General features: G+C 36.2%; 1 protein-coding gene across 9 annotated transcripts in view; it reads left to right on the forward strand.

The window, feature by feature from the left end:
* The window catches only part of PAN3 (poly(A) specific ribonuclease subunit PAN3), a 74,769-nt gene that overhangs the window by 10,582 nt on the left and 47,200 nt on the right, over nt 1-16,987 (forward strand). For all 9 annotated transcript variants that reach the window (XM_065730149.1, XM_065730155.1, XM_065730150.1 and 6 more), the window contains 4 exons: nt 1,775-1,896; nt 10,762-10,828; nt 12,357-12,427; nt 14,579-14,641. In XM_065730149.1, coding sequence (XP_065586221.1) covers nt 1,775-1,896; nt 10,762-10,828; nt 12,357-12,427; nt 14,579-14,641 — 323 coding nt within the window. The remainder of the gene's footprint in view (nt 1-1,774; nt 1,897-10,761; nt 10,829-12,356; nt 12,428-14,578; nt 14,642-16,987) is intronic.

A 16,987-nucleotide genomic window follows, 5' to 3' on the forward strand; every position in this document is an offset into this window, starting at 1 on the left:
AGGTGAGAGATAACAGTAACTGGTCTTCTACCCACATTAATTTCCATGATACAATAGTTCAGTAATAATAATTTTTCTATTTATTACCCTCATTTAGAAAATTTACATTCAGAAAGATATGTTTTTAACTGAACAGCAGCTTTGTCTTTCTTAGGGCTGGAGAAGGAGGAGTTGTAACTTTTGTTTGGCTGCTCTTCAGAATTATGAAGGAGGAACTAGGGCATGGGTGGTGGATACAGCTTTATTTTACTATTCTCAGCTGCCTTAAAAAAAAAAACCCAAAATATATATATTTAATATTTTCATGTTATATTTCTAATTAGCATCTTTATAGCCCCTTAGATGTATTCCTCAACTCTTCAGAGTATGCAAACAGTGTTGTAACTTTGACAGTGATACTTCAGAAACTTGTTTTGACTGCAAAGCTCATCTGTATTGCAGAGTGTCATGCTTTTTGATCTCTGTCCCCATCCAGCTCTTCATTGGAGGGTGCTGTTGGTGTTAGCAGTAGGCTAGTTCATACAGCTGCAGGCTTTGAGTGCATCTGCTGTAGTGTGGATGCTGCTAGTGATTCTGGTCTTCCAGTCCTCCTTGTGATTTCTTCTGACTGTAGTACTTCTTTCCCTCTTTGCTGTACCTGTTGCATGGGAGTGGCTTTGTGGTTTACAAAATGTCTTGTGTAGTGGAAGTTCCCATTCTGGTGAAACCGTAGGGGATATAAGCCACGTTCTATTGGCTCTGCTGCGAAATTCTGACTGATTTCCCTTGCGAATTCAGGGCAGGAAGCTGTTTCAGTGTCACCGGTTGGCTGAAAGTCCACACAGAAGTTTCAGTTGGGTAGTTTGGTACAGGATGTCCTTCTGAGTTGGATGTGTGCCTTTCTACCTTTGAGCTACCAATTACTCATGTCTGTTGGCTTGCACTGGCCTGGCCGTACAGATTAGTGTCATTATAATTTGCTGTGGGTGTTTTTGTGGAAATTTAATTTGAATTGCAACTTGTATGCAGCTGTAAAATCTTTTGTTATCTAAGTAATACCTGCACGAGTGTTTTATGTTAATTATGACTGCTCTTATTGCTATCTGTGGTCTCATAGTGGCAAATTCATTATCTGCAGTTGAAGTGCAGTTTTTGCGTGTATGTCAGGGGCATTACTTCCAGATACACAATTTAGTGAGATTAACTTCTTCAGTTATATCCTTAACGTATAATTTCAGTCCGAAATAGTCTTTAGCCACTTCTAATAACTGTTGCTGCTTGGTGAAGTACAAGATAATGAGAATGGCAGTATGCTAAACAAGTTTTTGAAGCATTTGCGCATTGTGTGAGAGGACTTGAAATACTTTAAAATACATCTTTTGTGATTCATTTTAAAAGAAGTCCATTCCCCTAAAAACTCTTCTTGACATGTGCATTTCTAAGATGCGTATGCAAGAACATCAATTTTTCTTTAAATAATCATCTGTTTTTCTGTTTGTTTGATATTGTTACTTGACTTCTTGTTTATAAGGTTCCTTGTTTCATTCAAAATATATCACGTTTCTGCCTCTCTGCATTCATGTTGTACCTCTGTGTCATTTAGTATCTGCTTTCATAATTTTTTTATGCACTTATGTTTCCTGTTTGTTTTGCTGAGAAGATAGGCTTGAAGCACTGTTACCAACCTCCTTTTGTTCTACTCCCCTCACCTCAAATGTTCTAAAAAGATATCATCACGTAAACCAGTGAGAAACTACATTTGCCTGAAACATTTTTTTTCTTTTTTTCCTTGTAGTTCCCGGAATAGATGGCGGTGGGTTAGCTGATGCTAGTCTCACAGATTCTTACTTTAGCACCAGCTTCATTGGCGTTAATGGATTTGGAAGTCCTGCTGAATCCAAGTATCCCATGATGCAGGTAATAGCAGAGAATTTCATGGTGTTTCATTAGTTTGTGCTGGCATTACAGCAAGTAAGGTAACTGCACGAGAGTCAGGAAAAGTGCAGTGCTCTGGTATGTCATCTTGCAGGGTATACTGTGTATACTTTAATATTGTAAATATAAACAAATGATATTGTTCCATTAAAATTAGCTTGTTTTTACTGGCACTTATTTCAGCTGTTTGGTTGGGCGTTGCTGCGTATGTTAACTCAGTGCTTCATGATCTTTTTATGCTCATATCTAATTCTGGTAGTCTTTTACAAGATTTTGAGATACTGCAAAAAGCAAAAGTCACTAAAGCAAAATATGAACTTGAGTCAGTAGGTTGCCAAGCAGAAAAAAAGTGGAGTTTATAAACTCATTCTGGTATTGTTCAATTATGTTGATTATATATTTAAGTCATCTGAAATGTGTTTTTCTGTTTATATTTATACTTTGTCTGTAGATGTTGGCACAGGGGTTTCCATGAAGTGGAATATGGTATAGCTAGTAGAATGTCATATTTAAAGCCTAAGTGAGCAAGTATTGAATTAACACGTGGTACTGTAATTCCCTCAAACTTGCTTTTAAAAGCTGAGAAGATATACAAACTAGTTTCTGGTAAATGAAAGAGAGTGCAAGTCAAATAGTTCATGCTGGGTCCTGACAGCAACTCTCTTCTTTTGTATCAAGGAAACTTTCTTTATGAGCTTACTTTGGTCTCAGTTGTGGCTGTATTATGGATTGAAAAATAACTCAGCAGAAGGTGGGAAATAGGTGTGTTCCCTTTTTATTTCTTACTGCATGTTTTCAAGAAAACTGGGTTTTCTCATTCAAGTTGCAAAATTATGGAAACCTTTATTGCTGATGCATGATTTAAACAGAGTATTTTTAACCTCTGATCCCCAAGTGTACTGATGAATCTAGAAATCAGGTGATTTTTTTTTTTAAATTGTATGTACAGTTACAGGTTTGGGTATTACTGAGGCTGTTATCCCTTTAGTAGAATGTAATTGTTTTGTATTGTTGAAGTGAATTCTACAGCAACACTGACATCTTTTTAAGCACAAAGATTTAATTCTAATTTTTTTTAGAAATATGATAAGCATGAATCTAGCATAAATGCTCATTATTTATTTTAAATAGTTTTAAATAGTTTTTTAATAAGTTTTAATAAGTTTTTAATAAGTTTTAAATAGTAATGCTACAGACAAAGCACTGTGTTTCTTGAGAAAATAGAAGAAATTGCTGTGCCTCTTACCTGTTGGAGGCTAAAGAAAAGTACTTTTGAAGGTGAATTGCATTATTGCTGGAAAAAGTGCTGATAGGCATTAAGCTACAGTTTAAACAAAAGCCTTGTAAATGTTGATTTGTTTGTTCTTTCTTTGAATAGTGTAGTTTAAGTTCTTATTTTCATAAGTAAAGCTGGCAATTCTGTTTTGGTTGTCTGTCAGCTTCTAAATTGAGACCATATTGCCGAATTTAATTACTTGTGGTATGATTTTTCATGTCATCCAGCTCTCTGGAGAACAAGGCAAGGGAAAAATCTTTTATTTAAATGAAACAAACGCTTTATGGATTGGAACAGAGGATTTAAGCCTGATAGATCAGCGGTTGCATCAAGGGTATATCTTTTGCTGCCTTTATGCAAACTTGTCCAGATTTGGTCACATGATAAAGCTTTCCTCACTGGTTTATTTAGCCCCACTGAAGGCCTGCTAGGTGCTAGATAATTTCCCAAAGATACAGCCTGCACTGGCATGTTCCAACATGAGTTCATTCTTGTTGCTACAGTGTTGGCCTGGTCTAGGCCTTAGTTGAATGCAGAGCAGGGATGCTGATCTTCCTTTACCTTTTCATCTGCTTCATACTGAGGCAGCATGGAAGAAGGTCTGTATTTGGTGTAAAAAGAGCTGTGTCTGGGTTAATAGGAGTGGAGAGGTGTAAGAGTAAAGAGAGATGCTGTGGGCTTAGAGAAGCTGGACTGAAGATGAGTAAATAAGTAGTTGGGAGGACAGAACTGTGAAAGGGGAGAGCAGAGAGATTTAAAGAATGGTGGGTGGACTTGCATGAGTTGTAGTAGCATATAAACAGGACAAGTCTGTGTGCATATTCTTTTCTGGGTCCTTAAGTCAAACTAAGATACTGCAAATTTAGCATTCTGCCTGTCAGTGAAGCATCAGAAATATGCCTAGTTACCCTCTGCTTTGCTTGTGCAGATGAAAGCATCTATTCCATCCCTGAGTTACGTAGCCATCTGTGGTGGATCTGTGCAGTTCACAAATAAATGCATCAGTGATGCAGTAAGGGGAAACTTTTCAACTTGGTGTTTTTTTTTGTTTTTTTTTTTTCCGGGGAAATGGCACAAACAAGCAAATAAATATGCAGCTATAAGAAATGCTAGTAAGATAGTTAGATTTTAAGAAACTGTAAGTTTAGGTTGCCAGTATGACCTTGGGGTTATATATTGAGATGTATTTCCCGTGTATTATGTAATTTTTCAGTAGGAGAATTATAAGGAGGACGTTCAGAACACAGGCTGTATAGTGCATACCCGATGAGCACCCATTTTGATAGTCACTCAAGTGTGCATCTTATAGTTCTGTACCTCACTTCTGCATGCTGTTCAAACCATTTTCTTAAAGACTGCTAGTTGGCAGCGTGCTTTTATGTGCAGGTTGCTTTTGTTGTATCTGATATTTACATTTCCTTTATAAAGTTAAGGAATGCTTTCCTTATTAAAGAACTGTCTACAATTTGTGGAGGCATGGAAAGAAAAAGATGTCAAAAAAGCCAAACAACAGCTATGCTGCCTGTTCCGGAGACAGCAGAATTTTTGAATGTAGCCTATGTGACTGGAAGGTGAGGAATGGAGTCAGTGACCTTATGTAGAAGACTTGATTGAAGTGGCTTAGCTGGCCTCAATCTGGTGAGGATAATAAAAGTTGGTCTGCTGTGGGTAATGCTCATTTTCTTTCACTGTGGGATTTTCTATGTTCCATGCTTTATTCACTAGATGCCTTCCAGCATTATCCAGGAGTTCAATAGATAAATGTAAGACTAGATAAGACTATTCCTAATTAATCTTAATAATGTATTTGTTATGTGCGGCAAACAGAACAAGTTTGATGGGAACAGCTGTGGCTGTGTGCAGTGAGGTTATCATAGCACATATGTAGTAGAGCCAAACTGCCTCAAGCAAAGCTACTGTCCACATTTTGCAATGGTGTTCTTGCGTGCAATACAATAACGTTAGCTAAGCAGCATGAAGAAGGGAAATAAAAGTAAATGGTATCATGATGAATTGAGGAAATACAGTCTTTGAATAAATATGGCAGGTAGCTACTGATCAACTTCAGAACTAAACTTTCTGGCTCCAAGATACTGTTTGGATGTGTGAAGAATATTTCAAGAGGTCCGGAAACATATCGTTGAAATTCGAGCAGTAGTAAAGGGGCAGCTAATGGTGATACGTGGTTTGCTGTGGAAAAAAGATGAGGGTAAAAATCCTAAGAACTACTAAGAAGAGGCAGGACTTTTAAAGTGGCCTTTGTTCTAATTCTTTGTAGCTCATTTCTAAAAATAGCAACTCTTTGCCTCATTCTTCTACTCATCCTGCTATATAAAAAATCATGTGCTGTTAGCCAAGCTTTCATTTTCTCCTGTTGGTCTCTTCCCTCTTCTGTTGTTTCTAACAAGTTTTTCTATTGATTAATAGTCTCCTGTCATCATCAGTTTGCGTTTTCCTGTTATACAGTTCTGTTTCACGTGTCTTTTCTTCCCTGAATCTGCATGCGCTTTTATATACTGCATTTGCAGTATTGGCTTCCAGTTTATCAAAGCAAGTATTTTCTGTTTTCTCTATCTCTAACTAATAACAGAGCAGGCCTGCACTACACATGGCTTGCAGGCTGCATGGTGTCCCCAAAGCTATTCTTTTTCCTTTTGGCTTTCGAGCAGCCAAGAGACACCCTGAGGTGTGGCTGAAGAAGCAGCTCGTTGCCTTTGGCTCTCCCAGCAGCAAGGAGGCAGGAGCTGGCTGGCTGGGATGCCTGTAGTGCTTGGCTGCTTGGTCAGTCGCTCTGCGCTTACCCTTTTACTCCTGTGAACCAACCACATCAGTACTGCCTCTTTACAAGCTGTGGGTTGATTCAGGTGGTGTGGGAAGGAGTCTCAGTAGTGTTATGTTGAGATAATAAAAGGACGTGAATAATCTGGGAGAACATAGGCAGACTAGTACCTTGTCAAAACTTCTGATATCATATTGATCAAATAGAGAGCTCTTACTCTTGTAAGAGCGTAAAACTGCAGAAGATGTCTTAGCATGTGCTGCTTTGCAGAAATGTGTTTTTCTGTGTTTTGGTATGATGAGCTTTATAACTACATGCCTTTCATTGTTCTGCAGGTTGTATAGAAAGTAAAAGCACATTTTATCAAGTAATAGCAGTAAACAAGATAAGAAAGGGAGGGTAATAGTCTTCAGCACTAAGTTGGCAAGGCCATGTAATGCAGAGGAATCAATCTTGCTTTTGCCATGCTAATATTGGTGTACTAAGAGTTCTTGAAAAGCCTGAGAAGTAGAGATCTCCCTCACTTCAAAGCCTTGCAGCTGAGTAAACACAAAAGCCTTTGTTCCCATTGTTGCATCTGCCAAGAACTGAGTAATAAAACTCTCCTTATAGGATAGAGGCTTGTAAATATCTTCAGTGTTTTCAGTTTTTAACTGTTGAGGATCAAAAGGAAATATAGAATTATTAATTTAAATATGAAATTATTCAATTGTTTACATAATGCCTTCTGAAGAAATCGAGTTGCTTTAGTTCAAACAGTTCAGTGGGACATGCAGTAGATGGTGTCAAATGTGCTAACCACCCAAGACAAATTTGGAATGACTTAGAAATGAAAGCAAAAGGTGTCATCGTTTGTAGGTCACAGAATTTGACAGCTAAACAATGGCTTGCTTGATTGTGATAATCTTATTCTTTTTGCGAGATGACTTCTTTTATAGTTCAGTTAAGATTATTCTAAAAGTTACAAAGAAATGCTCTGAAATATAATTCCAGCTGAAGAATGTTAAGGTGAGGAGAATAACTTGTGAGATGCTATGAAATATTTTGTGAGATTATATATGTAGCACAGGAAGGATTCTGAGAAAGGTACTTCCTTTTCTCAGGATTAAGGTGAAGGATATGGAGTCAGAGGAAACAAATGCCATCTCTACATATTATTGTGAGAAGAGGGAGAGAAAAGCAAAAACTCCCTTGAACCTAAGATATATCTTGTAACAAATTGTAAAACTAGATCTAATTGTATGCTGCAGAGCTTTACTCATCCTCTATCTTGATGAAAGTTCTGTAACTATATACTTTTAGGTAGAGCGAAATAAGAGCAAAACAAACTTGGTTTAAGTGCAAGGAGGATGCAAGATGAAGCGCACTTCTGAAAGGCTGCAATTTTTTTAATTGTATTTTTTTCCTTCTGTAGTGCATGAAGGAGGTATTGAAAAGTGTCTAATCCTTAAAAAGGTTATTAAAATAACAATTTAACATAGAATTTATACAATCATGCTGTTGTTGTCTTAGTCTGTCTAAATACTTTTTTAAGGCATGTTAATCTGCAGCAGTCCTGAACTGTAGTAGCCAACAGACTATCTTATGTCTAGGTGAGGTAATGATTGGCTCTGGTGTGTCATCTTTGAAACAGTAGTGTTTCACACAGTCTTTTCTGTGAAAGAAAGCTTCCGAGTAAGCATATTCCCTCTCCTGTATTGTTTGAATATTCAGGACTTAACACAGTACTCTGAAACTTTCTCGTTTTCTTTTCCCATGAAATAAGAGACTGTATTCTGTCACTGATAGAAGCTTCAGCAGTGCAAGCTGAAGCTTCGAGTTAAACCCTTGGACAGGGCTGAATGTGACAGTTTTGTTCTGTAGCAGCTCTCTTTTGAGATGTGAACAGAAACAACTTTCTAGTTCATTTAAAGGGAGAGGGGCAGAATGTATGCCAGTCAGCCTAGTTGAATTTTAACTACGGCTTAAAGAACCTCAGTAAATCATAGCACCAGGCAGGCAAAGAGGAGGAATTTCTATGGACCTGAGTGACATTGGAGTGGCACTTGGTTGTGCCAAAGTTCTTTCTGTATTAACTTCATGTGGTGAAAGTCATGATGTATTAATGCAAGTTAGAAACTGCTGTGTGCTTGCTTTGCCTTGAAAGCTTAATGGGAATGAATAGTTCTTTTTCTTCTGCCCGTGGTCATTGCTGTTACCTTTCTGGAGTTTCCTTCTTTTGGGTTTGTGTTTCTATGGAGTGTTATTTGGAAATAAAAACCCATCGTTCAGAAAACACAAATAACAGATAGTGCTTGATAGAACTTTTAATTTATTTGTTAAGATATTCTCATGTGGACTTGGTAAAAATGAGGTACAGAAACAAACTTGTTAAAAACTAAATGCTTTTGGGTGCGGTGGAAATCTTTGATATTAAAACACCATTAAAATTCTTTACTTGACTATATGCAGGACTTCCATGAATAATGTTAAGAAGCTAGTGCATGTGTAATAAATGGTGAGAAAGATGAAAAATTAATGGAAGCAGCTGTTGAAGTGGTGTTCTTTTACCATATTCAAAATAGAGCTTACAAGCAATTATTAGAGCAAGAGCTGCCCGACATCAGAAAGCTTTTTTTTTTTTTTTTTGGACCCATGGTTCATATGAAATGTTTACACCTTGAACAAGCCTTTTGAAATTGTAGGCTTATTAAAATCTTTGCATGGTGCTATTAGGATACTCAACAGTGTGCTCTGTTGCTATGTCTATGTCTCCAGTGTGCATACTATGTTTTTACTGATCATATCAGTGCTGATTTTCATCGCTGCAGTCACATGCACATCACAAGTCTGTTGATTGGGTGTTTAATTCCTCTCCTTGAAGTAGAAAAATACTGATGGCAGAGGAGTGCTTGGTTCCCAGTTTAAGTTAATGCTCAACAATTTTTTATACCAGCCTAGATATTAGTATCTTATTTGTCATTATTACGATTGACTATTATCATTTGCATTAAAATCGTTATAAAAATCTGAGTGTCAGAAATAGACATTAACAGTATTTTTAGTCAACACCTGGACAATTTGCAACTCTGAAGGGCTCCCTTTAGGTTCTTAAATCACCTCTTAAAAGGACCAGTGTGGATGTACCAAATGCTAAGAGAAAATACATTGCAGGGACACTGTAAATTTTTATGACAAACAGTTCAACACCTTTCCGTTGCTTGGCCAGGTAAGGAATATAATGGGTTGCTGTAATCCAGAAATTACTTACTTGTGTGTATTCAGTATAAAATTTCTTATTTGTTAGTACATATATATAATGATATATTATACTTAGATTTCTGTATATATTTTGGAGTAGAGAGAATACAACCTCCGTGAACATAAGACAGATGACATCAAAATAAGGAAAGCGCATATAACAAGAACTGTTTCTCATTTTGAATTTCTCATCTGTGTGTACACTAGTACTGCTTCATAACATGCTATATACTCATACTGAGTGAAGAATTGTTGGAAAACCCAGTGGTGGTACTGGCTTGATGTATATTGGAGCACAGATACCACAATATGAGTCAACAAAAGCATGTCAGTTGACAGTAGTATATTGATTGAGAATGCTGTTGAGAGGATGATAATAAGATACTTGTTTAGGGTACCTACATTTTATAAAAACTTCCTTAAGGTTCCTTTTCTAATAGCGCGTGCTGAGGTTTCTTGTTTTTCTTCTGGTCAAGAATTGGTTGAAATAGCATTGATGTGTTATGCAGTAGGCTTTTTGCAGTCTGTCATCAGCGTTCAGACACGAAGAACAACTCCAACGACCAGTTTTGGGTCTTAGTCTGTGTCTAGACTACTGAATGAGACGTGCCTGGAAACTTTCCTTGGCACCAGGGGCCAGCTGGCATGCAGTGATCTGTTTGTGCTGGTGTACACTCACCCACAAAAGCAGCTGCTGTGTGCAGACTGTCTACTTGAAGGGATCTCAGAATTTCTCACTGTTGAATACTGCCTGAAATTTGGCCAGGAGACTCCTAGCTGGTGTGGGCCAAGAGCATTGTGAGGAGTATGTTAACAAATTACAGGTGGTATCACTTGGAGATGAAGAGGATGCTTCTTGACATTGCTCTGCTTTTCTTTGTGCATTTTTTTTCCTCCAGCTGGGAGACTGGACAAAGAAGACAATAAGCAGGAGTAAAGGAACACTGCTTAACTTCTTTGTCAAAGCAATTGGAGCTCTTAGTGCAACACTGCCTCACTTATTCCAGGTGGCTGCTAGGTGGCACCTTCAGATGTAGGGGCTAGGAGGAATATGGAGCAGGTTTCAAGCGTCCTGCTGGCTTACAAGAATCCTGATTTTGCTGAAAGGTCCCATTCTTTTGTTTAAAAAACAAGGCTGCAAACCGAAACCAACAGCCCCTTCCCCATCAAATGCTACGTTAATTTGAGCATTTGAGTTAAAAAAATTCATAGGGTGGTGATGGTGTATAAAAAGGGAAGGAGTTGATTCAGACATATGTAGTGTATGAATGTTAGAAGGAAATTATAAAAGAATATCTTTATATATATCTGACATATCTAACACTGATATGCAGGAAGAAAACTACAGGTTTTGTAAAGCCTCCCAAGCTAGTGAATAGTGTTTTGGTTTAGTATAGTCATTTTCAGTTTGCAGGTGAAATATTGCATTTTACTAAGCATTTCTGTCAACAACAGACGACTCTTTCTATAACTTTCTAAATAACACTCTCAGCTCTCTCACTTAATTTTTGTAGCTTTATTTTATCTGCAATTTTATTGTTTATTTTTTCAGAGGATGACAAACAGCAGCAGCTCTCCTAGCCTTCTCAATGACAGTGCCAAGCAATATGCAGGCCATGGTAAGCACCTTTAAAGTAACACATATGAAAGCATGTTTCGGAGCTTAAGTGATCTCCCTTTAGTAAACTGAGCCTTGAGATAGTTTTTCTTCTCTGTTCTGATTTGAGATGCAGAAGAGCTTTCTGTCCGCAGTGGTATAGTATGTAAGCATTTCCTGGAGTCTGAACTTCAAATGCTACAGAACTCAAATTTTCAGCATTCTTTTTGCTGCAGTTGGGAAAACCTAAGTAACAAAACAAGAAAAATAACTTAAATAATGTATTGGTTTTGGACATCAAATGAGATACTAGTTTAGGTATCCACTATAAAGCTCTGATGGCTTAAGTGTTTATGTTGGTCCACAGTATTGTCCCTTTCTTATTGTGTTTTTCATGGCAGTTACTCTGTGGAATGAATATACAGGTTTTTAATCTTAAAGGAATACGATTTTTGTGAAATTTATCATGTAAGTGACAGATTTTTAACAGATACTCAATTTTGTCCTGTAAGCAGTACTTTGTTTTCATGTTATTGACAATGTGTTTCATCCAAGTAGTTTGTCTCCACAGTGCAGGCCTATGAGTTCACTAAACTACTGTGAGAAGTGTATTGAACTTCCATGATGTGCTTTTAAGAATTCCTTTCCGAATTATAATAGGTGCTGCAGATGATTTCAGCTGTAGCTGTCAAACCAACTTCTTTCGATAAGAGTACTGTTTAATTTTTTTTTTTAAAGCATGGTACAAAAAAAAATTAATTTGAAAGTCAAAATTTGTTTTTGTTTTCCTTCCCGCTATTTCATTTCCGGTAGGTTTTGTGCCTTGTCACTAAACAATCAGCTATTGAAGGCAGTGGAGTTACACTGCCTGTGTGGCAGAACAAATAGTGATGTTGATGCATGTGAAGGAGAGAAACCAGACTGAGTTCTGGAAGCAACATTAAATTATGTTTTGTTTCCGGTCCCTTTTTCCCACTCACTTGTAGAATTAACCTGTAAAGGAATATCAGTTAATATTGATGAGTTTATTGTTAAAACATTACTATTTTAACAGGTGACATTAATGTCTTAATTTGATAGTTAGATTGATTTAGTTCTGAACTTTCCTGTTTAAGTTGCATCTGTGGTTTTTTTTATTTTTATTGTGCATAGGGACAAAGAAAAAGCAGTAAAAATTTAGTATTTAAAAAAAAATTAAAAAATGCTAGTAGAATTTGGAGTCTTGCTACATTTAGTTGAGATTGAAATTTGTACATGACAAATAGCATCCACATTATTTGGTACGCTGAAGATAATTAATTTTAGGTAGGTGGCTTTGAAATGTTGGATGGGCTTTAAATAGTGTCAAGCAATTGAGTGTAATACATTCTGTTAATAAGCACCTTTTCATTTGTGCTCTTGCATGAAATCTAACAAATGCTGCAATTTTTGTGTGGTTGCTAAACAGAATTTCATCTGAAGGATTTCTTTCATTCAAACACTTTAAAAATTGTAAACTTTCTTTTTAATATTGGAAGTATAGAACACATTGTCTTGCATTCTTTCTACAGATCCACTAACTTCACCAAATTCATCCTTGTTTAATGACTTTGCTGCCCTCAGTGTATCTCAAAGGAGAAAGGTAGGCAGTAACTAAATCTTAAGCAGAATTTTGTATATGAGTTGAGAAGGAATAAGATTGGAAATAAATTGGAATGCTAGGTGAAATAGAAATTAATCTTCTAATACTACTAGATTAACTTAAATATTTCACTGCTAATATGAGATCTTTTTAAACTTTTGCTGTGCAAAATCATACTGCTGCTGGTATTGGGAAATACTCCAAGCATTTATGAATTTTATAAGAATGCTTTAAATATAAAGCTTATGGCATAGTCGTTTAAATTTGAAAACAATTTATTGTTCTGAGGTGTGCAGGTGATTTATCTTGTGCCTTCACGGTAACTAGTTCTGAATACAAGAATCATTTCCACCATTTGTTTGTCCATGATGTTAAAGTAATTCTTAGCTTGAAATGCATTCAGTTTGAAAGACATTTTGTAATAGTAATATTGGGAATTCAGGGCTTGCTAGTTTTCCCCCTCTAATTTGTATAGAGAAATCTTTTTGAGGACTAGACTGTATCTTCAAACACCTTCACCAGCTTTGCTGTGCTATTTACCATTTGTGGACTTGCAGACACAGTGGCTGGAGTAAGAGACATAAGGTTGTTTGATTTCTTTTTATTTTTTTTCACTAAAACTATTTTTTTTTCCAAAATCGTCTCATTAAAAAAAGTTTTCTTCTCCTAACTGGTTATCAGGTTTTACTTTGACTGATAACTTTCTTCTTTTGCTGCTTATTTGCCCTGTGATCTTGAACTTTCCTGTAGTCGAGTAATTTTTTCTTGAAGCATGCTATATCAGCATGCTTATGATTTTTCGTATGACCTTATTTATATGTTTGTAAATAAGCTTTTTGTTGTTCCTCCCGGTGAAGCTTAAAGATAATGGCCATAGCTGGCCCATCAAACTCTTTTTTCTTGAAGTAAAATATAGTTACAGAATAATTTCCTAATATTATGCATCAAAACTACATAGAATCACTGAATTGTCCCTTTCTTTAATGCCAGATAGAGTGCACTGGAAGGAGTCTCATTTAAATAACTTGACATTTGTTTACCCACTTACTGAGGAGAGTGAGAATGAAAACAGTATATTCTATTTTTAAACTTGGCCTGCAAGCACTATGGATGTGTGGGTGTGTATTTTTATGTATGTAAACTGTATGTCCAAAGAAAATGAACTACTGTACGAAAATATGTTTGAAGGACCAGTGCTTCTAATACTGGAAATTACTCTGAAATTAATTAGTACAAAATAGAAGCAAAAAGAAAGCTCAAATACTGATGAGGAGTCTCTTCTGACTTTTTCTTTCTTTTCCCCAAGAAAGAATCAGCAATTAAACCATTTGTTACAAAAGTAGTACCAAGAGATTATGAAAACTGACTGGCTTGTTTTTTTTCCTAATTAATATTTCAGATATAACTGGCATTAACTGAAAGAGGTTTTGCTTTGCTTTGAATGTTAATCATTTATTGTTGATTAAAAATTCTGTCTTGTAATGTTTATCTGTGCAAATGTTGTTAAATAATGCTGGCAATGGGGAGGTTTTCATCTAATATGACTGGAACTGTCTTAAAATCTAGGCATCCAGGCTCCCTCTATAGTCAGCAGAGAGAGATGAGCAGTGTAAAGGACTGCTTGTCTGATATTGAGAAAAGCTACATAAGATCCATGTCAGTGGCTGATTTAAGTGGTTAGTACTTGATTTATAGAGCTCCAAGAAATTAATCTCAATTCTGATGTGGCTGTCAGGCTTTGACCACCGGAAGATACTTTGCAAACTATTTTGCACGTTGTTTCTCAGTGTTTTTAGTATGTTTTGAGCACCATGTTCAAGTGTGTTAACTAATTTCCTTGAATTAAATGCTCGAGTGGTGGACATTTGAAAACTTATGTGATTTGCCCCTCTGCCTCAGTAACTTGGTTTTATTTATAGCCTGAGCAGTATGACTTCATAGGCCAGTGTTCGCTATCTGCTGTAACACAAGCAAGGTGGCTGCCTAGAAGTACACGTTTCTGTTCATTGACTCTAAAGGGAGCCTTGGTGACTGGCTGAAGTGTAGGTGTTTATAACATCTATTCTTTGGGGGGGGGTGGTGAGGAAAAAAAAAAACTTTCCGTTTTCTTGCTAAAAGCCCAGGGCTAAGGTTTTGTTTGTTCTGAACTAGCTGGCAAAACCAGCATTTCCTTCGTTTATCACTGACTTGGAGGACAGATATAATACAGTCCTGGTAAGTGAATAAAGAGTAATTGTTTTGCTTTCAAAATTAGAATTGTAATATTTTAAATATTCAGAATTAAGTTATTTGCAGTTATGTAAAACCTGAATGTTTGTGTTGTATAAAAAAAACATTACATGTTTTTTATAGAAACTATTTATGTGGATGTCTTTAATGAAGTTATATTTATTAACCTTCATCTCTGAATATTACTGATCCTGTTATCCTGGCAGCCCGTTAATAGCAGGCAAGCCATGTGAATTTATATTTGATAATAAAATAGAAAATGTCTTGATTATAATTTTGAATATCTTTGCTTTTTAATTAGTGAGGTTTTTTGAAACTAGTCAGTGTGGTTGGGCTACTGAAATTACTTGTGATTATTTTTTGTGCTTAAAGAACATTGGTTACAGCTTTTAGAAACATTTAATCTTTTTTGTTGTTGTTGTTTAAAAAGTTTAAATAGTTCTTTAACCTCGAGAATGTTCGTATACATTGTTTTCTCTGTCTAGAAATTATTAAATTGCATTTCAATTTTAGATCCCAGGAAAGATAAGATTACTATTTAAAGACATTTTATAGGATACTTAAAAAGAAATCAAAGGAGCTAAGTATTTCTATAGATGGAGCCTTGATGGAGGTTCTGTCAACTGTAAACCCTGCTGGATTTACTGTCTGGTTGTTGTAACTCTACATGCAGTAAGACAAGCAACCTTAAAGTGAATTTCCTATAAGAGATTTTCAGGTAAGTATTAACTTACAATGCACAAATAGGATTTGTGAAGCATGGAACAACAGCTAGAGATAGTGATAGACTAACCCTCTTTCCTGAGAATAATGATGTCACACTTGTTTTGTTTTTTATTCAAATAAGTTATGTTTGGAAAGAAAGAAAAAATAGATTAGTTCTTGGATGTTTTTTCCAAAATTGGCTGTTTAGTTTTATCTAGAAAAATGTTGTTCTATAAACCTGGAAGTGAGTTGGAAAACTGATTTGCTTGCATTCATTTTACTTCTGGTAAACAGTTCATTAAAAATATGTGCAATGTAACTGATGAGAATCTGGTGCCAAAGGAGTGACCACTTATATTTTTGAGCTTTTAATGTATTGTGATGAATTTTTTTGCTTAAATTTGTTCTGAGACTGTTACCATCAATCTGGACTAAAAGGTTCTACTGCTAGTCAGCCTTAAAGGATAATAAAGAATATTGGGTTTTTATGTATTACTTCTTTATTACCTTCAATCCTCATGGAAACTGAACTCTTCACAGGAATTCTGACACTGGTTTATTTCCATTTTGTTTAATGGTTCTGAACACCTAGAGGAGGAGAGCCCTTAACTTGGGGATTGCTGTTAGTTCCCAAGCTGCAAGGATTGAGCTGGTTTGCTTCAGTGAACAGTACTTCAGTGCAATTTTAATGTTAATTGTATGTGTTTTGCAGAATTTTTTTTGGAACTCTTTCCACTGGTTTCAGCTGATCAGAAGCCGAGACTAACAGATTGCAAATTAGATTAGAGTGTCAGGTGTAGGAGAAGTGATGTGGACTGAAGTTCACTTAGAACAGGCTGCTACTTGGCATTCTTTCTAGAGATGTATGGCAAGTGGGATTATGGAGTGGACTTCTTTATTCGTATACTCTGATCAACAGTGATAAATATGTAGAGAGCAAAGATTAGTAACAAAAAGCTGCCTGGAAGGCTGGCCTGACTAAATGCAAACTCTTCTTAAAGAGTGCAGGAGGGTTTCTCTCTTAAAATAAAAAAATAATAATAAAAAAAGAAACTAACCCCAGGTCCTGCGGAATACAAGTTCTTAAGATCTAAACTATCTCAGAGTGTTCTGGCCTCCATCTAGTTTTGTCACCTGATGGGAAGCTATATTTTTCTCCAGCACTTTATCTCCAACTCCATCTTGATGCTTCTGGCTACTTTGCCTGTGTATTATTCAGTGGTGCTCTTGAAGAGTCAAGCATGCTGTGTTTGGTTTTGCTTTATTTACCTTTAGTGAAAATTGTTCCATGTTTCATGGTCTCTTGAGTACCACTTCAAAGACATGAAGCATATTCTGAGTAGCTGAGGTCATTTCCAAATGCCACTTTATGTCACTGTGTTTTGAACTGCAGAATTGTGGCTGCACACACTTCTCAGTGAACCTGGGCTGAACTTAACTTTCAAACTCAGAACTTTTTAAATTGAATTATATGTCTATTCTGTACCAATGAAGTCAGTTTATAAAGGATGCAAAAAACAAAACAAAAAACAGTTGGAGGAAGATAGAAGAACAGGTTATGATTCTAAAGAAACTAATAAACAGTGAATATTTGCTGTATTTACAGGTAGTACAAAGCTCTCTGTC

The sequence above is a fragment of the Cyrtonyx montezumae genome, unplaced genomic scaffold, assembly GCF_038088225.1.
Source record: "Cyrtonyx montezumae isolate F1298 unplaced genomic scaffold, pur_monq_1.0 scaffold_12, whole genome shotgun sequence".
NCBI classification, from domain to species: domain Eukaryota; kingdom Metazoa; phylum Chordata; class Aves; order Galliformes; family Odontophoridae; genus Cyrtonyx; species Cyrtonyx montezumae.